This window comes from Neoarius graeffei, chromosome 18, assembly GCF_027579695.1.
Source record: "Neoarius graeffei isolate fNeoGra1 chromosome 18, fNeoGra1.pri, whole genome shotgun sequence".
Classification (NCBI taxonomy): domain Eukaryota; kingdom Metazoa; phylum Chordata; class Actinopteri; order Siluriformes; family Ariidae; genus Neoarius; species Neoarius graeffei.
Window position 1 is genome coordinate 62,849,544 of NC_083586.1, and position 25,230 is coordinate 62,874,773.

Consider the following 25,230-nt stretch of genomic DNA (forward strand, 5'->3'; position numbering starts at 1 on the left):
AAACGCAGGACCAAACTAATAAATATCGGCGCTCAGCGAGCACCTCGGTGTGATCAGCTGTTCGTTTAGCGACAGAATGATGGAACTGTCAGTGCACGCTCAAAGGGAAACCTGTAGATGGCAGTAATGCAACACTATGGATGCCAGCTGCCGTAAAACCCAAAAGAAGAAGAAGAAGGTAAACCTGCGCATGCGCACACGGACTTCCTCTGTCTGCTTGACTGCACGAAGCGAGCGATTTCATGCACATTATTTGCTTTAATCCCTTCAAACTAAATAACTTCCCAGCCACAGAATGGCCTGATATTTTGAGAGATATTACAGAAATAAACAGATATCACAATCACCACATTTCAGGCGTAACTAAATTTCACCGATTTTATGAAATCAAAAGGCCGTCTCGCTTTAATTAATGACAAGAAAAACTGTCCCAATATATCTGACTTCACCTTCTTGTTCCTTTTATGAAAATGAATTAAAAGGCATCACGTGTGGTATTTACACAAGTAAAACTTTATTGGAATGATTCTTGTGGTGCAAAATATCACCAGAGCACTCCGCCGTGTCTTCAGTCGGTAAATGATGCTGTGGAATCTGGAGAACTAACAGACTCGAGTATTACAAAATTCAGAACACCCAAAAGAAGCCAGTTTCACTTTACCCGTCTGCCGAGGAAGAACAGACTTACCAGCTCAGGACGTGATTGATGGAGTTTAAAAAAGGGAAGAAAGACACATGCTGACGGGCTCAGGGTTCAAAATGAAACTGTAGGAAGATGTTCGTTTTGGCATGACATTGGACTCGTCCTCTCAAAATCATTCAAATGCAAGTCAAATTGCTTGGACACCTGAATGTAAATAACACATAGGAAATACTCAGTGCACCCTCACCACCTTTCTTTCGTCCATTTCACCTCCCAGATGTTCCTGCTCATCTGTCTGCAGACCGGTGGGCGTGTCATGAAATCCAGAAACCCAAACATGAACGCTTATAAAAATGTTTGAGTTGCACACGGAAACGATTGCATTCGGACGTTTTCTCAGGTGTTTGACGAATATGGTGTAAAATTCCCGTCAGGTTGCTTTCTGTTCTCTATCAGACCAAGAAATATGAATTTTTGATGGCTTTTTTATAGGCTCAAAGACACGCCCACTTTCACATTTACGGCGCACTCAGTGTTGCTCTTGTAAAATCACTGACACAAATTTGCATAAATACGCCCAAACGTACACTTCCTGCACAATGCGATCTGCAGACGGACCTGACCGGGATGCTGTTGGGTCTCTGTGGATCACCTGAGGATAACTGGATTTGTGGATCTTCAAGTCAGTCATGCTTTTTTTTTGTCCCCTTGACTAAACGGTGAGACTACAGCAGTTCAATATATAAAAAGAAAACAAATCGAAGAGCAATCTGTTTGTGCTGCGTTTGAGCCGTTGAAGAAGTCTCGAAGTCGGTTCGACACCCTGCTCAAAACTAGCAGGTGGTTACTTGGTTAAAACTCACCACTAACCCTTTCCACTGAAAAGTTTCAATGTAAAAACATCTTTAGGAAACAAACACCATTTAGCATTCCAGCGTACGGTTTTCAAAAGGTTCGCCGTTACAAATTCGGTCCCATTTGCACCAAAAAAACAGCCTCGTCCGTTAGCACTAGAGCATTGTGCCGTGGAGATATTTGTGCTCTGTGATTTCTCAGTTTGTGACACAGAACGTATTTGAGTCACGTTGTCCAGTGAACCATCAACACAACTTTCCAATTGCACCGAAATACTGAAGCTTTAAAGCAATGCGCTACTGATTAAATTTAAGACGTAAAACGGCACAAAAATTTCCTTTGAAGGCACAAACATAGCACAATTTTCAGAATTTTCAGAGCAAGTTTCCACCGAGATTCCGATTACTGGACCAATCCGAAATGGTGAGGACTCATGGGTTCGTCCTCCATGATATATGAAGACAAGCAGAGCGATAATTCTGTGGACGTGAGCCCATCTGAGCTGTGATTGGTGACATTGATGTGATTGCCACTCATGGTTATTTGAACATTATTAGCCTGCAATTCATTTAAAAATATTGCTTAATAAGTCAGTAAATTAAGCTGCTTTCACACTCTTTTTTTTTTCTCAACCCGTCATGGCATGGCGTATTTTATCCATGATCCGTCAGCAAGTCTGAAATCTGATCAATCCTGTAGGAGGAGTAGCAATTTTTATGAAATTGCATATGACCCCTGTGTCGCTGCATCCACGGCAGGTGGCACCACCTGGTGAACAATTCTTGTTGAAATATGTCTTTAGAGTCTTCTGGGTGAACTTCAGTGAAAATGTTCCAGCAGTTTACAAAGAGCAGCGTTTAATGTGACGAGTCACCCCAAATTTTCAGACGCCCATAAAATCGTAAATATGAAAGGTGGCGCCACCGTCTGGACAACTTTCATACACACCTACCTGGGGAACATTGTATGTGAATTTGATCGAAATCTGATCAATCCTGTAGGAGAAGTAGCGATTTTTGTGAACTTGCATATGACCCCTGTGTCGCCGCATCCACGGCAGGTGGTGCCACCTGGTGAACAATTCTTGTTGGAATGTCTTTAGTCTCTTCTGGGTGAGTTTCAGTAAAAATGTCCCAACAGTTTACAAAGAGCAGCGTTTAATGTGACAAGTCACCCCAAATTTTCAGACGCCCATAAAATCGTAAATATGAAAGGTGGCGCCACCGTCTGGACAACTTTCATACACACCTACCTGGGGAACATTGTATGTGAATTTGATCGAAATCTGATCAATCCTGTAGGAGAAGTAGCGATTTTTGTGAACTTGCATATGACCCCTGTGTCGCCGCATCCACGGCAGGTGGTGCCACCTGGTGAACAATTCTTGTTGGAATGTCTTTAGTCTCTTCTGGGTGAGTTTCAGTAAAAATGTCCCAACAGTTTACAAAGAGCAGCGTTTAATGTGACAAGTCACCCCAAATTTTCAGACGCCCATAAAATCGTAAATATGAAAGGTGGCGCCACCGTCTGGACAACTTTCATACACACCTACCTGGGGAACATTGTATGTGAATTTGATCGAAATCTGATCAATCCTGTAGGAGAAGTAGCGATTTTTGTGAACTTGCATATGACCCCTGTGTCGCCGCATCCACGGCAGGTGGTGCCACCTGGTGAACAATTCTTGTTGGAATGTCTTTAGAGTCTTCTGGGTGAGTTTCAGTAAAAATGTCCCAACAGTTTACAAAGAGCAGCGTTTAATGTGACAAGTCACCCCAAATTTTCAGACGCCCATAAAATCGTAAATATGAAAGGTGGTGCTACCGTCTGGACAACTTTTATGCTCACCAAGCTGGGGAACATTGTATGCGAGTTTGATCAAAATCTGATCAATCGTGTAGGAGGAGGAGCGATTTTTGTAAATTGTGGGAACGGATGATGACCAAACGTTCACACGGTTTGGGTTGCAGATGTCATACAGCAAAACTGAGACAATGGCCTTCAATGTCGATGATGAAGTCAAGAACCAGGAATGCCTGATAACTGTCGGTAACAATAAAATAAAGAATGTGCGAAGTTCCAAATACCCTGGCTACACCATTACAAACAACGAAACAGATACCTCTCATTTCCTGTATGCCAGGATTGGAGCCACCTTCCAGAAATGGAATGAGCTTAAATGTGTTGACAGATCACAGAATACAGTTATCTACAAGAGTGGCATTTCTGACCACATGTGTGAAGTCTCGCCTGCTATATAGCATCCAAGCATGGCCTCTAACGGAGAAGGAACTGGATAAGATTGAGACTTTGTGGCATGGTTTCTTAAGGAAAATGGTGAAAGGTGGATACCAGCATAAAAACGTCCCAAGCAGAAAAGAACAGAGTGATGTCCAGCTTGAAGGACAGATAGATTGGAGAGTTACAATCTCAAACCAATGCCTGCGGGAGATCACCAATATACTACCTATCCGCGAGTTCTGCTACCGCCAACATTTGAAGTATATCAGCCATATCTGCCGACTTGACAATGGTGCCCTGCAAAAACAGCCACTCTTTGATGTAAGAATGTCTATGAGAGTACGGACGAATGCTGAAAAGCTACTGGGAGTTGACGCCCAACAGGCAAGAAAAGCCATGATGGAAAAGGCAGCCCTCCTGCGACTGATGGACGTCAGATTTCCACCTCCAACCATTCAAAAGCACCCCAAGGCCGGAAATGCGCCGGGCGGGAAACTATGATGATGATGATGATGGACTGATGATTTCAGAAATACACCAAGTGATAATCAGGTTGCGAGTTGGGGGCGGGTTTACAGAATAGGATGAAATTTGGTTGATTTTCTGCCTCCAAAGCTACAGCGAAGGCAAACAACCACCTTGTCTCCAGATTCTCCAGACGCCAGTCTCTATTCCGTCTGCGTTAATCGAATCATGGTTGTAATTTGGTAGGAACGTTGTTATGACTATTCTTCTTTATTTTCATGCATTCGGATGCCATCGTAGTTCCAACTGTAAACGGGACTGACCCGTCAGCTGGCGATTTTTTTATTTTAAAAAAGTGTGAAAGCAGCCTAAAACAGCACAGATGTCTATTTGTGATGTGAATGTAGCAGAAATGGACTATGTTGGTGGGATTGTGACATCACACCTCATGTAACATCCGAATAAAAAGCTTTCGTTCATTTTCTGATCAATATGGCGTACCGAAGGTACATGCGGCGATACGTTTGTAGAGCTGAGGAATTCAGCAACTCAAAACATCCTGATGAAATCCAGCAGCACTGAAACAGCTGTTCATGAACGAAGATGTGAATCTCTCCAGGAAAAAGGTGTAAATGAAAGTGTAATATCAGGTTCTTTTCTCCGTCACCTCCCCACGTGTTAAAGGGCGCAGAGTGCACACGCTCCTGGACTTCGGCGGAGCCATTAATCAACGAAACAAATCAAAGGGCTCTGATCTCATGGCACATTTTTCATACATGACACTTCAGAGACTGATCGATGTGGCACGCTGAGACGAAGGCAGATCCAAGGACAAATAATAATAATAATAATAATATCGTAATAAGCTCTATACTCGACGCTATAAACATTATAGAATCATGGCTTTTTCTCATCGTCATCCTTCCAATGCTTTAAATCAGCACAGTCACACACAGGCCTAAAGGAAACGCAAAGCTTCAGAACATGTCACTGATTACGCAACAGTCTGCGGTGGAGATGTCGGGAGGAGTCGAGCGCTCCTGAGGTGAGGACTCATCGAGTGCGTCCCTGTTGCCATGACGAACCGCATGTAGACAGAAATAAAAGATGAACGATAAATGTAATGATGAACGTGGACGAGGAAACGGCGGGATGGCGAAGGCAACGGTGTCTGTCCTTCCGACTCGTCGCTGAACTCCTTTTAGCTGCTCGCACTGATTCTACACACAGAAAGAGAAACATCCATCATGCTCGTTCTCGCCTGCTGCTCGTCGCGCTCGGCCGCGCTAGAACTCGGCGAACTCTTTAGCACACTTCTCAGTGAGGGACACTCGGATCTCCTCTTCTTCATAGTCGTCGAAATTGCTGGTGTCCCCTGGACCCCTGCACTTAGGGATAAATGGAGCCTCCACCTAGAACACACACACACACACATCAACACTCTTTGTCAAGCTCAGTGAAGGGGGTGTGGCCTCTCAGTATCAGTTACAGTGAAGGTGTGGCCTCTGTGTCTCAGTCAAGGAGGTGTGGCCTCTCTGTATCTCAGTCTCGGTGTAGGAGGTGTGGCCTCTGTGTGTCAGTCTCAGTCAAGGAGGTGTGGCCTCTCTATATCTCAGGTGTGGCCTCTGTGTATAAGTGAAAGAGGTGTGGCCTCTGTATTTCAGTCACAGTGAAGGAGGCGTAGCCTCTGTATTTCAGTCTCAGTGAAGGAGGCGTGGCCTCTCAGTATCAGTTACAGTGAAGGTGTGGCCTCTGTGTCTCAGTCAAGGAGGTGTGGCCTCTCTGTATCTCAGTCTCGGTGTAGGAGGTGTGGCCTCTGTGTGTCAGTCTCAGTCAAGGAGGTGTGGCCTCTCTATATCTCAGGTGTGGCCTCTGTGTATAAGTGAAGGAGGCGTGGCCTCTGTATTTCAGTCTCAGTGAAGGAGGCGTGGCCTCTCAGTATCAGTTACAGTGAAGGTGTGGCCTCTGTGTCTCAGTCAAGGAGGTGTGGCCTCTCTGTATCTCAGTCTCAGTGTAGAAGGTCTGGCTTCTGAGTGTCAGTCTCAGTCAAGGAGGTGTGGCCTCTCTATATCTCAGGTGTGGCCTCTGTGTATAAGTGAAGGAGGCGTGGCCTCTGTATTTCAGTCTCAGTGAAGGAGGCGTGGCCTCTCAGTATCAGTTACAGTGAAGGTGTGGCCTCTGTGTCTCAGTCAAGGAGGTGTGGCCTCTCTGTATCTCAGTCTCAGTGTAGAAGGTCTGGCCTCTGAGTGTCAGTCTCAGTCAAGGAGGTGTGGCCTCTCTGTATCTTAGTCTCAGTGTAGGAGGTGTGGCCTCTGAGTGCCAGTCTCAGTCAAGGAGGTGTGGCCTCTCTGTATCTTAGTCTCAGTGTAGGAGGTGTGGCCTTTGTGTGTCAGTCTCAGTGAAGTAGGCGTGGCCTTTGGGTATAAGTGAAAGAGGTGTGGCCTCTGTATTTCAGTCACAGTGAAGGAGGCGTGGCCTCTGTGTCACAGTCTCAGTGAAGGAGGCGTGGCCTCTCTGTATGAGTCTTGTTGAAGGAGGCATAGCCTGTGTATCTCAGTCTCAGTGTAGGAGGTGTGGCCTTTGTGTGCCAGTCTCAGTGAAGGAGGTGTGGCCTTTGTGTATAACTGAAGGAGGTGTGGCCTCTGTATTTCAGTCTCAGTGAAGGAGGTGTGGCCTCTGTGTTTGAGTGAAGGAGGTGTGGCCTATGTGTGTCAGTCTCAGTTTAGAAGGAGTGGCCTCTGTGTATAAGAGAAGGAGGTGTGGCTTCTGTATTTCTGTTTTAGTGAAGGAGGCGTGGCCTCTGTGTCTCAGTCTCAGTGCAGGAGGCGTGGCCTCTCTGTATTTCAGTCTTGGTGAAGGAGGTGTGGCCTCTGTGTTTGTGTGCAGGAGGTGTGGCCTCTCTGTATCTCAGTCTCAGTGTAGGTGTGGCCTCTGTGTATGAGGTGTGGCCTCTGTAGCTCAGCGAAGGAGGCGTGGCCTCTGTGTATGAGGTGTGGCCTCTGTATCTCAGTGAAGGAGGCGTGGCCTCTCTGTGTCAGTCTCCATGAAGGAGGCGTGGCCTCTCTATGTCAGTCTCAGTGAAGGAAGTGTGACCTCTCACCACCAAACAATATACTCATTTTCAAACTGCAATTTTATTGATGGCAAAAATAACAATTCTGTTTGTACAGCTGCCTGTGTGCCTGCGTTGGGTAAGTAAATAAGTGTGTGTGTGTGTGTCGTACCCTCCTCTGGTAGATGGCGATCCAGTCAGTGGTGGAGAACCACTTGTGACCCTTGATGTCATTGACGCCGTTTTTCAGGTTGCCGTAGCGCTTGGTGAGGTCGACTTGCAGCAGGTTGCGCAGGAGCTCCTTTAAATCCGAGCTGAAGTGTGAGGGAAAGCGCACCTGCATGCACACACACACACACACACACACACACACACACACACACACACACACACACACACACAGAAAGTTACACACAGTGTTTCTAACAGTAATCATCAAGTTGCATTTAATCATTTTTGTATATCAAGCGACACAAGAGATAAACGAAAGGTTTTGAAAAAGCACCTTTCCTGAGACGATCTTCTCGTAGATGTGAATTGGCTGATCGGCGAAAAACGGAGGATACCCTGCTGCCATCTCGTACACCAGCACGCCGAGAGCCCACCAGTCCACCGCTTTATTATAACCCTGAGAGAGAACCCGAGTGAGAGCGTGAGAGAGTCTAACACTACGCTCACGCTAGTCACTTCTGTTGGTTTGTAGATTGAGTAGATTGCCTTTTGTTAGCATGTAACGACTGCTCCTGTTGTCTCATGTGGGTGTGGCCTGTCCAGCATTTTTAAAAACGCTGATGAGAAACAGTATTAGCTAAAGCTAAAGCAAACTATATAAATTAAATAATGCATGGTGTGTTCTCGGCTTTGTATGCTCTTTGCTTTGACAGATTAGCAAAGCAAGCTAATTGCACTTGGCTACTGTCAGACAACGTGTCACTCGATTGGTCTGAGGAATCATTTGACCAATCGTTTGGGTTTGTCGCTTTACCGCATCATACCTAATTTGCATAAAATTTCCAGGAACCAACAGAAACAGCACCAAGACTTACTTTACTCAGGATGATCTCCGGAGCCAGATACTCGGGCGTCCCGCACAGCGTCCATGTGCGACCTTTAACACGCTTTGCAAAGCCAAAGTCCGTCACCTACACACACACACGTTAAACACAACACTGAGCGTCAAGCTTCACCTTAAACCTTTCGTCTCTGCTAACTCACAGCTAAGTAAAAGAGAACGCGCCCTTAGCTTGAAAATTCTCAACTATAACTTCCTTTCCAGTTTACAAAGTGATTTCAAATCAACATGGCCGCTCACAGCATCGGAAATAAATGAAGTTGCACTTACATGCAGATATACTGCATATAACACTACGTTCAGACTACAACCTGAAACGACCCATATCTGATTTGTTGTGAAATCCGATTTTTTTGTTAGGCCGTTCACATTACCAATTATATGAGACTTGTATGCGATCTCCAATATGAACGGAAAACGACCCAAAAGTGTCCCGCATGCGCAAATTGACACGTAATAAGCACATCTACGTAATACGTAAACAAAAAAAAAGCCATTGTTGTTGTTTTCCACCAAAGAGGCGGGATTAGCCAACGCAGAATAGTGACGTTTGTCTCTTGTTGATGACGTGTAGGTGGCATGAATGCGACCTGTCCGGTCAGACTGCAGTCGCATGTGAAAATAACGGATATGCATCGGAATTAGGACCACATATCCAAGCGGCCTGGGTCGCATGTGAAAAAAAATCGGATCTGTGTCGTTCAGATTGTCAATAACAAATCGGATACAGGTCGCATATGGGCAAAAAAATCGGATATGGGTCATTTCAGGGTGCAGTCTGAACGTAGTGTAATACAAGCATTTGCTTTGAAGTTTATCTTCTTGTGCTGAAAAATATTTTCACTCATTTGTGATATACACATTCACCACTCGAAGATAAACTTCATGTCTTCGCACAACTGTGTAATATCACCGAAAATGCAGTAACCTCTTTTTTAGTTGCAGTCCTCACGATAATGGCATTAAATAAAAATTTCACACTGCATGGGGTCTTTTGATGCTAAAAAAAAAAGCATAGAAAAATTGGCTATGTTTATGTTATGTTTGCGTTCCTCTGAACGCAAAACTTTTTCAGAGGAAAGAAAAGTCAGTAACGGAATTATGTCAGAAAAAAACTCTGAACTTTCATTTCTTAAAATTTCTTAAGATTTCTCTGAAGTGACACTGCTGTAATTGGGGTTGTAATAATTTTTAAATCTGGTTTTCAGTCCATTTTGCCTTGGATTCCAGACTTTAATCATTTCATAATTTTGGCCTCTCTGCTGAAGAATTGCCCAAATAAATTACTTTTTTATAAAATTCTGCTTTATGTGGTCCTTAGCGGCAGCACAGTGGTGTCACCTCACAGCAAGAAGGTCCGGGTTCGAGCCCCGTGGCCGGTGAGGGCCTTTCTGTGCGGAGTTTGCATGTTCTCCCCGTGTCCGCGTGGGTTTCCTCCGGGTGCTCCGGTTTCCCCCACAGTCCAAAGACATGCAGGTTAGGTTAACTGGTGACTCTAAATTGAGCGTAGGTGTGAATGTGAGTGTGAATGGTTGTCTGTGTCTATGTGTCAGCCCTGTGATGACCTGGCGACTTGTCCAGGGTGAACCCCGCCTTTCGCCCGTAGTCAGCTGGGATAGGCTCCAGCTTGCCTGCGACCCTGCACAGGATAAGCAGTTACGTATAATGGATGGATGGATTTGGAGAATAATGAAGTGAAATGTGGTTTCAGTACGCTGCAGTGCTCTGTGTGGACAGTAGAGGACAGTAGAGTTCAGGTGAACTGTAGCCATGCTCTCATCATGCACTCTGTATTCTTTTTGTTGTTGTTGTTGTTGCAGTCGCTATATTTGGGAGCGAATCTTAAGGTTGAAAATTACTCACCGGATTAAAGGACTCTTGGACAGGGCTGATAAAATGTCCTTCCCCCCCCCCGAACTCCTCCCTCCACTTCTCAAAGCCTTTAAAGACCAGAGAATCTGAGTGGTTCAAACCTGAGTGAGTAAAGATTCCCGTGTGTTTCACTGAGAGAATATTTAATCAATACCAGTGAACTAAATAACTTTTCCCAGCTGCCCCATCATGTAGCTCACTAACTGTCAGAGCTATATGGCAGCGTTACAGGGACGATCTGCTGCCCTCCTGCTTGGTGTACACGTCCTGTATGTAGTGACGTGCGTTGGAGAACGGGATTATCAGTAGACGTGAAGATGAATCATGAAAATGAAGTACAGAGTCAGTAACGAGGGAACAGCCAGGCCAGTATTCAGTTCTCAAAATGGCAGCGATTATATTGTGTGACAGCAGGAACTGCACTGATGCAGGAAGCGGAAGCTCCGAGAACGAGTGCGGGACTTTCATTTAATGTAATCCCTGTGATCTGATTTGCTGAGAAAGGAAATTCACCAATAAGGGTCACAATTCACTGATTCAGGCTTTTAGCGCCGTTAAATAAGATTAATTGGGGTGAAGAAAGAAAGAGAGAGGGGGGAGGGGAGAGAGAGAAGAGGTTAGGGGAGAGAGAGAGAGGGAAAGGGGGTGGGGAGAGAGAGAAAAGGGGTGGGGGAGAGAGAGAAAAGGGGTGGGGGAGAGAAAGAGAAGGGGTGGGGGAGAGAAAGAGAAGGGGTGGGGGAGAGAGAGAGAAGGGGGTGGGGAGAGAGAGAGAGAAGGGGGTGGGGGAGAGAGAGAGAAGGGGTGGGGGACAGGGGTGAAAGAGAGAGAAGGGGGTGGGGAGAGAGAGAGAGAGAGAAGGGGGTGGGGGAGAGAGAGAGAGAAGGGGGTGGGGGGAGAGAGAGAGAAGGGGTGGGGGACAGGGGTGAAAGAGAGAGAAGGGGGTGGGGAGAGAGAGAGAGAGAGAGAGAGAAGGGGGTGGGGGAGAGAGAGAGAGAGAGAGAGAGAAGGGGGTGGGGGGAGAGAGAGAGAAGGGGTAGGGGACGGGGTGAAAGAGAGAAAAGGGGGGAGAGAGAAGGGGGGGAGAGAGAGAAGGGGTGGGGAGAGAGAGAGAAGGGGGTGGGGGACAGGGGTGAAAGAGAGAGAAGGGGGGAGAGAGAGAGAGAGAGAGAGAGAGAGAGAGAGAGAGAAGGGGGTGGGGAGAGACCTGGATGTAGCCCTGCTGGTCGATGAGGAGGTTTTCTGGTTTCAGATCTCTGTAGATTAGATCCAGAGCGTGAAGATACTCGAACGTCAGGACTATCTGAGATGCATAAAACCGAGCGTGAGGTTCACTGTGTAAACACAGAGAGAGGGGGTGGGGGGATACAGAGAAAGATATAACTTGTTTCATTTATTGTGGGGGATGCAAACTTTTGCACTTTTCTAAAACTGTCTATATTTCCATTGACTATCTGAATAATAAAAAGCTATCAATTGAAAACCTATTTTAAGAAATGTACTACTGTAAGTGTTTACTGTCAGCTGCTTGTTTATCAGAATTATTTTTAAAACCTGAATGACATCACTTCCTGAAAAAAAAAGTCTCCTGTCAAAGTTTTCACAAGAAATTAAGGCTACGTTCACACTGCAGGCTGAAGTGACTCAAATCCGATCTTTTCGCCCATATGTGACCTGTATCCGATCTTTTATTGACAATATGAACGACACAGATCCGATTTTTTCAAATCCGACCCAGGCCGTTTGGATATGTGGTCCTAATTCCGATTCCTATCCGCTCTTTTCATATGCGACTTCAGTCTGAACCGCCAGGTCGCATTCATCCGACTTACACGTCATCAACAAGCCACAAACGTCACTATTCTGCGCTGAAGTAGGCGGCGGGTCTCTCAAAAAAAGTTACAACAACATGGCGCATAATCACGGGCGCAGATAGGGTGGGACTCGTCCCACCCAGATTTAAATTCACCTCGTTCGGTCCCCCCCACTTATAGGGAGGAAAAAACGTTTATGCTGTCTTTCTTTGCATAAGGCAAACCTCACGGAAAAATCAAAAGACTAATTACCATTCGGTTTATTGAGGTGCACGGCAGTGTATACATAGTTGCAACAACTCACATAAAACAAAGACTGATATTCGGTTGGTTGAGCTGCGCAGACTGCACAGGTTGCGAGCTCGAGCTTGGTTGCTATGGTAACCCACAACAAGTTTGACAGGCATATCGGGGTTGGTTTGCTGGCAGCTTTGTCCCCCCCAGTTTTTTGTCCCCCCCAGTTCAAAAAACGTATCTGCGCCCCTGCGCATGACATCAATGCGAGGGACGCTTCGGGCTGTGAAGGTTCTGAATCTTCTCAATGGAAGGACGCAGAGGTTAGGGAGCTGATTTCCATTTGGGGGGATGCAGCTATTCAAGCTAGATTGGATGGGTCATACCGCAACCGGGCGGTTTTACTTCCGTAAACACTGGCCATGCTCACTGCGTGTGACGTCATCGTATCCTGCAATGCGCATGCGGAACACTTTTAGGTCGCTTTTCGTTCATACTGAGGATCACATACAAGTCGCATATATTTGTTAATGTGAACGACCTCACAAAAAAATCGGAATTGAGCATTAAGCCTTGCAGTGTGAACGTAGCGTAAGATCTAATACAAATGTGTAATACAAACGCTGTTTAAATCTATTGCATTACCACTAGGGGGCGACACAACAATCAATCAATAAAACTGTTACATTTACTGCTGTGTGTAAAAGTGTGTGAGGGGCGTGGCTCACCTGAACCTGCCAATCCTGCGCAAGTGTGAAAACATCTCTCCTCCCTGAACATACTCCATCACCATGTACAGGTTAGTGTTATCCTACACACACACACACACACACACAGTATTTCTAACACCATGTTTGATACTCCACCCATGCACATGACACTCACCGGCCACTTTATTAGCAACACGATACATCAAATCACTCAGATCCAAATCAAGAGCTTCAGTTAATGTTCACAATGTTCAAACATCAAAATGGGAAACACTGTGATCTCACAGTGACGTGTGACTTTCTTTCACTGTGGCGTGGGTGTTGGTTTGAGCCAGATGGACTGCTGGTTTGAGTATTTCAGAAACTGCTGATCTCCTGGGGTTTTGAACATGGTCTCTAAACAGTCTCTAGAGTTTATACAGAATGGTGCGAAAAACAACAAAAAAAACACTGAGTGAGTGAGTGAGTGAGTGAGTGAGTGAGTGAGTGAGTGAGTGAGTGAGTGAGTGAGTGAGTGAGTGAGTGAGCAAGCGAGTGAGAGTTCTGTGGATGGAAACAAATGCCTTGTTGATAAGAGAGGGTCAGAGGAACATGGACACATTCGTGGTTCGAGTTTTTTTTGCCAGGAACAGTAACTCATATAATCACTTTTTACAACCGTGGTGAGCAGAAAAGCATCTCAGCATTCAACAGCAGAAAGAAGAACGCATTGGGTTCCACTCCTGCAGCCAAGAACAGGGAGCTTAGAATCAGCAGCAAGTTCCTATTAAAGTGGCCAATGAGTGTAGCGTCTCTGTATAACTGTAGAATCTAAACACACACACCTTAAACGAGTACTCGAGCTGTACTAGGAAAGGAAAACTGACAGCCTGCAGGATGCGTTTCTCATTCAGAGTGTGTTCAATCTGCTTCAACTTCACCACCTGAGAGAGAGAGAGAGAGAGAGAGAGAGAGAGAGAGAGAGAGAGAGAGAGAGAAGTGGAGAAAGAAGGAGGGACAGAAGGAGAGAGAGAGAGAAGGGGAGAGAAGTGGGGAGGAGAGAGAGAGACAGACAGAGAGAGAGAGGAGGGGAGAGAAGTGGGGGAGAAGGAGCGAGGGAGACAGACAAAGAGAGAGAGAGGAGGGGAGAAAGAAGGAGAGAGAGAGAGAAGGGGAGAAGGAGAGAGGGAGACAGAGAGAGAGGAGGGGAGAAAGAAAGAGGGGGAGAAGGGGAGAGAAGTGGGGAAAGGAGAGAGGGAGACAGACAGAGGGGGGGAGAAAGAAAGAGGGGAGAAGGAGAGAGGGAGACAGACAGAGAAAGAGAGGAGGGAGAAAGAAGGAGGGGAGAAGAGGAGAGAAGTGGGAAGAAGGAGAGAGGGAGACAGACAGAGAGAGAGAGGAGGGGAGAAAGAAAGAGGGGGAGAAGGAGAGAGGGAGACAGACAGGGAGAGAGAGAGAGAGAGAGAAGGAGAGAGAGAGATACACGTGACTGGTGTTATTGCATCATAAAATAAATAAGCCAATCACATTTTAATATGCAAATGAAGACCATGGAATGCCTTTTTAAGTAAGGAGGTGGAGGTGAGGGTTGAGTTTCTAATTTGCATATTCATACAATCAGTATTTCCTGAGGAGGGTAAGCGTGCAGCTGCTCCCTCACCTTTCTCTGTTGTGTTTTTTTTTGAATAGTTAATGTAAAAATAAAAGGCGTCGGTTTTAATCAGACTCTCGGTGATTTCCTGACTGGCTGCAGTGTGAGGATCAAAGGCACGTTCACATTTTGTACCTTCTGCTTGTTGAGGATCTTCATGGCGTAGTGCTGGCCGTTCTCCCGGTGCCTGACGAGCATCACGCGACCAAACGAGCCTGTTCCCAGAGTCTTCAGCAAATCAAACTGATCCAGAGACGCCGTGTTCTGAAGGAACACACACACACACTGATTAAAGGCATAATATCAGTATAGAGGGTAAAAACAAACACACACACACACACACACACCTGCATCTTTGCACAAGATCTTTGTACTGGTGCTTCGTTACCCAAAACTGTGAGTAGAAACAGTGTTCAAATGTTGTAAAACTTAATATCATGGTTATAATGACCAGAAAGCTCACAGTTATCAGTATTACTGCAATATTGTTAGAATGTTCAAAAAGTACTGAAAAGCAAACTGAAATCAGATCACCAGGGTTTAGACTGAAAATCTGCAAATACAATTAGTAGCACTGAGCACGTTCTGTTTGCCGAAACATTAAAATAACCAGAATGTCGAGGGCGTAGGAGCTCATCTGGGCCGGCATTGAAACCAACCTGACGACCAAAACATCAAACAGAACTGAAATGTGACGATGTGAGAGAAGACCAAGCTCCACCACACACTGTTTACAACAGGAACATTGACAAAGGACGACATTTTGTTCCTCAAGGGAAGATCGACCCAAAACATCGATCAGAACTGAACTCGGATGATAAATGAGAGAGGAGATACGATTCTAAACAGAAGAAAATGTGTTAAAGGGGAACTGAAGTCATTTTTAAACTTGCTTTATTTCTTAATTAACGTTATTCAATTATGTTTTCGGTTTTAGTAACCTTATATCGGCATCACTCTGCACAAAACTTGGTCGTTGTTTTGTCAAATTTTTGTGAATAAATTAGTAATCAGGTCAACTTAAAGGGGAACTGAAGGCAAATTTTTTATTACCAAAATTCTATTTATCTCATTTTATTAAATATAGGAATGCATTTTTTAATCGCTATTTTGTCGCTGTTATAGCAAGTTCTGAGTGTTTGAAATTTGCTCTGTAATATATCAGTCCATATGTCAAAGCGATGGCCGTAAACGAGATTAGTTGAGACCTGTGCGAGACATCGTAGGACGGAAGTAAAACGTACAGCGGAAATCAAAGTGACCGACATCTGCCAACGCTCCCTGTGTCTAAAATCACTCACTCGTTCACTACTCCCTACTCCCTCTATAGGGAATTACTGTATAGAGGACTATACAGTGAGCTCATTGGTAAAATGAAAAAACTCTTTCGGACACTAGTCCGTCACGCTGGTATTTACGTCATTACTGTCACACAATTAAAACGTGCCAGATCAGTCGGCTGGTGGGTTTCAAAATAATAAATTTGTGATAAATCCATATTATACTGAGCGCATTTCCCACATTAATCAATACAAAGTACCTGCAGCTTTCACTTCCTTAAACTCAAGGCTGAACACTTTCTTCTTCGCCGCTGCCTTTTATTAAATCACATTTGAGACTTTTAATTTGATTTCTTTCAGCGTGACCGCAATGCATGATGGGATATATTGCTTTGGTTAGTGACCATCGTTGTACACTACTTTTCGTGATGCATTGTGGGATACTTTGAGTGCACTATGCAGGGTGTAATAATCCTCACTAAGGTTTTGGACAGCACTACAAAATGGCGTCCTCACTATACAGTGCCCTATATAGTGAGTAGGGAGCGATTTCGGACACAGGGGTTATCAAAAGACGCGCGCGCCCTCTTTTGAATGCTGACGTAATCAAGCCGGAAGTTTTGTTTGTTTTGATAGCAATCAGGAAAGTTTGAAAAAAGTCGACAGTAATCGTCATTTAAACTCGTTTTTGTGCAATACTTCGTTTGGAAAACAGTTTTCAAAATGGCGGCACTGACACCTTGCTGACACTTCACGTTTCGAAGTCTCGCACAAGCCTCATGAAGATCGCACGGATAAGCGACGCCTGCCATGGACCAAACGAACTAAATTCATCATGGCTAAAAACCGAATAGGCCGATAAGTATAATATTTAATTGCAATTAGTTGCCAATACGAGTCACGATATAAGGTTACTAAAACCCAAAACGTAATTGAATAACACGTTAATTAAGAAATAAAGTAAGTTTAAAAATGACTTCAGTTCTCCTTTAAAACTTATGAATGAATGAATGAATGAATGAACCCTTTATTGTCACTAGTCACAAGTACCAGTGAAATTGACCATCAACCCGTCCTTACATATACGCATACATACAGTACAATTGACAGAGGGGGAGTAGACAGGACAGGAAGACAGGGATGAAAAGAAAAAATACAGAGTAACATGAGGAGAGGGGAGGAGAAAAAAGCAACCCCCACACTATACTCCTGTGAGGAGTGCAGTGTGGGAACATTAAAAAAAAAAAAACACCTCAGCACATAAGCACAAAATAACACAAGTACACTTTACAACATGAAAACTCGGGACTTGGGGGGGGGGGAGGGGGCGATCAGGGGAGGGGGGTAAGAGGGGGAGGGGTGGAGGTAGAGGTAACCCAGTGCAAGCAAGCAGCCATCTGTTCCTGCAGCCATGACGGCGCTGGTCGCGCACCCCGCTTGTCACACTGGGGGTAAAAGCGGTGACCGCGGGAAGTGGGGGAAGGAATACGAGAGCATCTCACTGCAGTGATCTTCAGGGGGAGTTGTTGTTCCAGCAACGGCCTTGGCTGAGGCCAGTGCTGTCTAAGGGAGCCAAAAGCAGATAAGATTGGGATTGTTTGGTCTTGGGGCGAGTAGACGCATTCTTTTACACGACTACTCTGTTTGTCCATTCTGGTCTCCGAATCAATCCATTTCCTTTGCAAAGCCAAAAGCTTCTCCATGATGTTATCCATGTTGCAGTTCAAGTTCTGAATAGCCACAGTCTGAGTGCCGACAGCTCTGCCCACCGCTTCAATCATGTCGGGCAGCTTTATGGGGCTTTGGACAGCTGTCACCGTTTCCTGATTTCCTCGATATACCAGGGCAATGCCTAATCCAATCAGCAAAAGACCTGTAATCATGGTTCCGAATAGGTAGATGTCTTCAATGTCCCCCACAGAAAGAATCGCCAGGCACACGACCTGCCACCTCTCCCACACGTCCATCGTGTAGCCAGCTGCAAACGTTCCGTCAGGACAGGCCAGTTCCCCCGAACCCAGGCTTCTCGTCAAGAAAATTGTGTCAATTGCGTTAAGAGACCAGTTTATCAATTCCATGATTTTTTTTAATTTGGAGAGCAGTGCGGAGAGAGTCTCTCAAAAGTATGGACAGTAGACAGACGAGACGAGACAAGAGGAGCATAAGCAGGGAAGATAAGGGAGAGGAGAGCAGAGAAATGCGACCGCCTTCCGTGAGAGCACAGAATAGACGAATAGGCAGAGCAAACAAAATCTGGAGTGTGTGTGTTTGTTGTGGAGAAAAAAAAACAAGTGACAGACACTCAGTGGACGTACTGCTGCAGAATAAAGTGTTTCTGTAACAGTTCAGAATTCCTGAACCCCAAAGTATACAGCAGGATCATGTCATCTCAACATACCTGCTCGTAAATAAAACACTGCTTCTCTAATCTTTAATGAAATTATACCGTAGTCATATTTACTTCCATCAATCAATCAATCAATCAATCAATCAATCAATATTCTGATACAGTAGTGAGTTAAATCTATAACCCTGTCTACACATGCCCCTTTTTCACCAAAGCAGTTCCAGGGCTGGTTCGGGGCCAGTGCTTAGTTTGGAACCGGGTTTTCTGTTTCCACTGACAAAGAACTGGCTCTGGGGCCAGAAAAACTGGTTCCAGGCTAGCACCAAGTCTCTGCTGGGCCAGAGGAAAGAACCGCTTATGTCAGCGGGGGGGGGGGGGGGGGGGGGGGGGGCAGAGTTGTTAAGACCAACAACAATAACAAGACCGCGAAAGATCGACATTTTTAAGCGACGAGAAGCAGCAGCTGTACAAACGCGAAGTCATCCATTATTATTATTATTGTTGTTGCTGCTGCTTCTTCCGTGTTGTTTTTGCTTCGATATTCGCGCCAAGGTTTATGCAAACGTAGCGACGTAACTGACGTATACAGTGACGTAATGACGTGGCTTCCCTTAGCACCGCGAGCTATGGAAAAGCAAACTGGTTCTCAGCTGGCCCGCAAGTTGAACGAGTTGTGAACCAGCAGCAGCCCTGGCTCTGAACCAGCCCTGGAACTGATTTGGTGGAAAAGGGGTAAGAGAGCGCTGTTTTCAGAATGTAAAATGTATCATAAATGTTTGTTATCTCATATCACTAACATTACCTGGCTTGCTCTTTGATTGCTTGTTAGAGATTGTTTGTTGGTGCTTGTACAGAGTGAATAAAAGACAAGCTTTCACTGAGACGTCCATGTTTTTGTCCCCCTCAGTGCAAAAGTGATGTAACTCTGAGCTCCGAGTTTACAATTCAGAGTTTTACTGAACGCAGCAGAAACACAGGCGGGAACTGAAGTTGTGTGAGAAAAGAACTTCGGGTTTGCTGCTGTACTGTGTGTAAAAATATATACGGAATCACAATACTGTCTGACAGTTTCAAAATAATGATATTTATCACTATATATATATATATATATATATATATATATATATATATATATAAATATATATATATATATATATATATATATATATATATATATATATAAATAAAATGTAACACGGTTATGTGAAGATATAAAATTTATCTCTGTGTGGTGAATATATATATATTTCACCATGAGAAGATAAACTTCATATCTTCGCACCACTGCGTAATGTTCTTTATATTATATAGACACATCCACAAAAAAAACACAAGTTAATGAAAAGTATTTTAATTTTGAACCGGTTCGCCATTTTGACAACGCAGCAGGAAAACAATGGGAGTGATGTCATCGGAGTGAAATATCAGGAAATATTATCCATACAGGACACTTTTTCGATGGAATAAAAACATGTGTTCTATTCTCTTCGAGCAGGTTTCATTCATTTGGATCGATAGCATGCAATATTGTTAGCATATCGCTTATCCGACATATATTATGTCATTCTACCCAATGGAGAATGAGTGTGCAATATTGTTATAATATTGCACGTTGTCAAGACAACAACACACATCGGAGTTGATGTGAAGATCCAAATGACAAAACTTTACTGTTGTGCATGCGCACAATCATTTTTTTGTCGGCCGGGAGAGAGAGAAGATGGGGTTAATTCAGTGCTTGGTTTAAGCACTAAATAAATAAACTGAAAACTGAAACTAAACATGTGCTGAACACCTGAAAGGCTCCCAAAACTTTATTATATATTCTTCACGCATATTTACAAGAGAACAAGAGTGCTCTGAGAGCACAATATCCCCCGCTGGCAACTCTGACATAACTCTGGTAAAATGCAACTGAACTGAACAAAATTGCAATATGCGTATTATAGACATATAATAAAGAATCCTGTCAAGTTTTGTGAAATTCCTCCAAAAATTGAGAGAGGAGTTGATTTCAGAAGGTGAGTACCCTTCCTGGGATGGATGGACGGACAGACATCACCACGACATAATCCTCCTTCGGACCTTTCGGCCAGTGGGGGATAAAAACTGTGAGGGAAGTTGATTTCAGAAAGGGAGCACACCTTGATGAAATTGCCAAAGTACAAGTTTGTTAATAATCAAGGGCATAGCTCTGGGAAAATTTGCCCAAATTAAACAAAATTTCAATATGTGTACAACTGTCATATAACAAAGCTTTTTGCCAAGTTTGGTGAAATTCCTCCACAAATTGTGAGAGGAGTTGATTTCAGAAGGTGAGTACCCTTCCCGGGACTGACAGACGGACGGACAGATGGATATCCCTACGACATAATCCCCCTTTGGGCCTTTCGGCCAGCGGGAGATAAAAACATACCAACGGACATTAAAAAACTGGAAAAGAGACACATCGGAGATGTAAAACTTCCGCATTAGCGAGTGACTGACAGTTTGTAAACAAAAATGGCCGCGAGATTTGCTTCATAAAAAGCGGAAGATTTAGAGAGAATTCTGAAAGTGAAAGACGCGCTGAACTTCCGAAAGGCTCCCAAAATTTCACTGGATATTCTTTATGCATATTTACAAGAGAAAAACAGACCAACGGACACCGAAAAACTGGAAAAGAGAGCAATAGCAAAAATATTGTCAAAGTTCTACTTGGAGGTGAGGAAAAGTGACGGAGCCTTTTACAAGAGGACTTCACTCGTGGACTTCACTCAGCAAAGCCCTTTTGTTTTGAACGACTGCAATGTAAAATTAACTACGACCAAAATTAACTGTGAACTTGAACCATTTACCTGGATATACTGTAGCTTGTATATAAGTTGGGTTGTTGTCCAAAAAGCCTGAACTTGTACCATTTTTACTGTTAGAACTTAGACTTTGTACAGAACATTGAATTACATTTGATCAGAATCAGCATTCAATATTGATTCTGTCAAATTTCGTGGTCTATCAGATATATTCCATTCAGCTACTTGTCTTCGATTCGTTCAGTATCATGCTAGCTGAATGGAATATATCTGATAGACCACGAAAAAAAAAGCCAGCCAATATTATTTAAATATGTCCCTCAGATCTGCGATGTATTTCATATGAAAAATGCGAGTTTTTCAACACTAGAAGATAAACTTCATATCTTCAGCCCAACATGTGATTTTTTGTTTTATTATATCAACACATTCAGAAACGAAAAGTCCCCAAATTTATCAAAACATCAACTTCATCGATTTCCTCATGAGTGACAGATAGAGATTTATGTCCCGGTTTCCGTTCTCCGTGTCCCAGATGAAAAATCCCAGTAAAACACTCACGTCTGTGAAATATATTATGCTATGAAAATATTGTTTAGAGGTAAAAGAACATGTTAGCACGTGCAGACTGTGTGTAAGTGTACAGACACCAGGGGGCGGTCTTGTGCACACCAGCAGCCAGTTTGGTCTCGTCTCACACCTGTCGTAAACACACTGTTCCTGTTCATTCGGAGCTTGTTTGTGGTTAATAAAGCCCCACCTGTGACCCGGTGTCTACTCCTCCGTCTCCTGCTACTCCCAACAATACAACTCTAACGTAACAGGTCTAATATTTACTACGCTAGTTCTACGCATCATGCTACATTATCCAGACTCTTCGTCGATGTGTTGATGAGGGTAAAACCCCTGCAGCTTTCTGTTCATTTCTGGAGGAAAGTTGATATTTCTGTTTAATCGCAAAATTCACAATATTCAGCTGGCTGATGATATGAATAATATCGTCATATGAATATGAATAATGATAACTTATCGATATCTCACCCAGCCCTAGCTGTGTGTTGGTTTGCCATTGTTAGCATTAAGGCTGAGGTCACATCCCCTCCACTCTCTCCCTCTTACCTGAGCAGGATTCTCCCATTTCCTGAGAAAGTCTTCCCTGGCGAGGGCCAAGAACTCTTTAACTGTAGAGGAAACACATCAAACACCATCACAAACATACACCATATGACCAAAAGTATGTGGACACACGTCCATCGCACCTATACGTGGTTCTTCTGAAAACTTTTGCCACGTTGTTGGAAGCACACAACTGTACGGAATGTCTCTCTCTCTCTCTCTCTGTGTGTGCTGTAGGATTAAGAATTCACCTCACTGGAACTATAACAGGTCCAAACCTGTTCCAGCATGATGAGGACAATTCCCCTGAGGACAAAGCACAGGAGATCCATGGAGAAAGACATGGTGTGTTAAGTTATGGTTGGAGTGAAGAACTCGAGTGTCCTGTACAGAGCCCTGACTGAAGTCAATTCTACTGAAGACCCTGAAGAACTGGAAGTGGAGCCTTAAGATCTGAACACCAGTGTCTGATCTCAGTAATTAACACAAATCCCTAAAGCCACGCCCTAAAATCTAGTGGAAAGCCTTCCCAGAAAAGAAAAGAAAAGAAAAGAAAAGAAAAGAAAAGAAAAGAAAAGAAAAGAAAAGAAGAGAAGAGAAGAGTGGAGCTCATTATAACAGTAAAAAGGGGAATAAATCTGGAATGAGGTGTTCAACAAGGACATATGGGGAGCACATACTTTTGGACTTCTATTGAGGTATTTCACTCACGTGACCAAGTCATGTGATGCTGCCATTTTGGACGGCACGGCTCGAATCAGTTTGAATGGGAGGAAGGCGACAAACGAAAAACATAAAAGAAAAAGGAGCGAGATGCAGAAAACACCTTCACTATCCAGCGACGTAGGGCATTTACAGGGCGAGCAGAGGGAGAGGGATTTGCAAAAATTGAGGTTAGCAGGCTTAGAGAACGACGTTTACCTGCTTCCACCAGGATTGCTCACTGACGTACGGAAGTACACGAAGCCCTCGTCTTTACCTGACTTCAGCCCACATGATCTGTATACCTATGTCGTTAAAAACCCATCGCCATACACAGGTATTGATCTGAAAGCGTATAAGAGTTTGGATACCTACAAATATTTTGTGTCAGGCTGGGTAACATGCCTACATCAGCGGGTCGTCCCTGGAGCCGGTGGTCGCCATCTTATTACAGCTAAGGTTTGTTCACATTTTCATTTACTTTCGGTCCTCAGGATAAACAAAATGTTATTAAATGTCATTGAAATAACTTCTTAGTCTGTTGAGACATGGCCCGTTATAAATTTGCTGTTACCAGGCAAAGACTAAGAACTGTATTATTAGGGTCGGTGTAGTTGTAGCAGTGTATTAGCAACTAGCTGTTAGCACTAGCTAATGTCAACAACATCATAGCTGGTATGTTACTGTAGCAATGTTTACGTTCAGTCATTTGGATGACTGTTAAAACCTTTCAGTCTCAAGTTTTTCCTTTACTGGATTTACTAGTTTACTGAGCTAGCGCGCTCGGGCAAGCCGGGAGCTAGCGCGCGCTAGCCAGCCTGCCGGCCAGCGCGCACTAGCCAGCCAGCCGGCCGGGAGCTAGCGCGCGCTAGCCAGCCAGCCAGCCGGGAGCTAGCGCGCGCTAGCCAGCCTGCCGGCCGGGGCGCGCTAGCTCAGTAAACTAGTAAATCCAGTAAAGGAAAAACTTGAGACTGAAAGGTTTTAACAGTCATCCAAATGACTGAACGTAAACATTGCTACAGTAACATAGCAGCTACTGTTGTTGACATTAGCTAGCTTGCCGTCCAAAATGGCGGACACTGGGGCGTCACGTGACCCTGTGACGTGAGGTGAAATACCTCAATTGTACCAAATACACATTGCGGTATTTTTGTTTCCTGAAGCTTTGTGGTAGGAGTGCGGGATGTGAATTGAAATATTGTGCACTGTGATGATGTGTCTCAAAAAAGTGCTTTTACATCGAGGAAATAATTTGAATAATCATAATAATTTGAATAATCTGAAAAATCTGAATCATTTGAATAATCTAAATAATTTGAATAATCTGAATAATCTAAAAAATCTGAATAATTTGAACAATCTAAAAAAATCCGAATAATTTGAATAACCTGAATAGTTTGAATAATACGAATAATCCAAATAATTTAAATCACCTGAATAATATGAATATTTTGAATAATTAAATAATCTGAATAATTTGAACATCTAAAAAAAAATCCGAATAATTTGAATAACCTGAATAATATGAATAGTTTGAATAATGCGAATAATCCAAATAATTTAAATCACCTTAATAATTTGAATAATATGAATATTTTGAATAATTAAATAATCTGAATAATTTGAACAATCCGAATAATCTAAACTATTTGAATAATCTGAATAACCTGAATGAATTAAATAATCTGAATAATTTGAAAAACTGCAACAAACCAGATTTCTGCAGTAACGTGTTCAACACACTGATGAGTTCTTCAAACATCTGGTTTCGGGAAACTTAAACTTCCTGTAAAAGCATCTCTCCATGTCGTGAAGCTAGTTTATTTCCCGTAGCGATGTGTGGGCATTGATAAACGCGATGCTGTTCCAGTTTCAACACACACAGAGTTGACACGTTCGTTAACTGGATGGTTACGGGCTGTAACGAGTCTCTCATGAGTCATGTGACTGGTTAATATTTATTGGAGAGTGTTTATCGTTACAGATCTCTTTTCACAGGTGAGCAGGAAAACAAAACATTCACCGAGTATCCTGAGGACTGGGCCGAGATATTTATTATACAATCCACAATAATCTGATCATTCAGTTCATGAATCAATTAATGATCAGATTATCAGTGTGTGTGTGTGTGTGTGTGTGTGTGTGTGTGTGTGTGTGAGTGAGTGTAAACACACCGCTATCCTCAAGCTTCTGGGATTGCTCACAATGACTGGCTCATAAATATTCATATGCAAATGAGGACAAGGTGCGAAACTTTCAGGTGCCTGAAATCGCCGTGTCCTGAATTTCCGAGATGTAAATAGATTTTCTTGACCTGAAATTTGTCCTTTCCCTTTTTTTCCTTTTAAAAAACTTTACTACATTTCCCTTTCTAACTTGAATTACCTGATTATTTTAAAAAATAACTG

At 43.7% G+C, this 25,230-nt stretch overlaps 1 protein-coding gene across 1 annotated transcript in view; it reads right to left on the bottom strand.

The window, feature by feature from the left end:
• Nucleotides 1-492: 492 nt before the first annotated feature.
• Nucleotides 493-25,230, bottom strand: part of prkacab (protein kinase, cAMP-dependent, catalytic, alpha, genome duplicate b) — a 33,406-nt gene continuing 8,668 nt past the window's right edge. The window contains exons 2-10 of the mRNA XM_060899195.1: nucleotides 22,124-22,185; nucleotides 14,721-14,849; nucleotides 13,780-13,878; nucleotides 12,974-13,056; nucleotides 11,405-11,531; nucleotides 8,303-8,398; nucleotides 7,762-7,884; nucleotides 7,429-7,593; nucleotides 493-5,616 (exon numbers count right to left, since the gene is read on the bottom strand). Of these exons, the coding sequence (XP_060755178.1) occupies nucleotides 5,491-5,616; nucleotides 7,429-7,593; nucleotides 7,762-7,884; nucleotides 8,303-8,398; nucleotides 11,405-11,531; nucleotides 12,974-13,056; nucleotides 13,780-13,878; nucleotides 14,721-14,849; nucleotides 22,124-22,185 (1,010 nt within the window). The 3' untranslated portion in view covers nucleotides 493-5,490. The remainder of the gene's footprint in view (nucleotides 5,617-7,428; nucleotides 7,594-7,761; nucleotides 7,885-8,302; nucleotides 8,399-11,404; nucleotides 11,532-12,973; nucleotides 13,057-13,779; nucleotides 13,879-14,720; nucleotides 14,850-22,123; nucleotides 22,186-25,230) is intronic.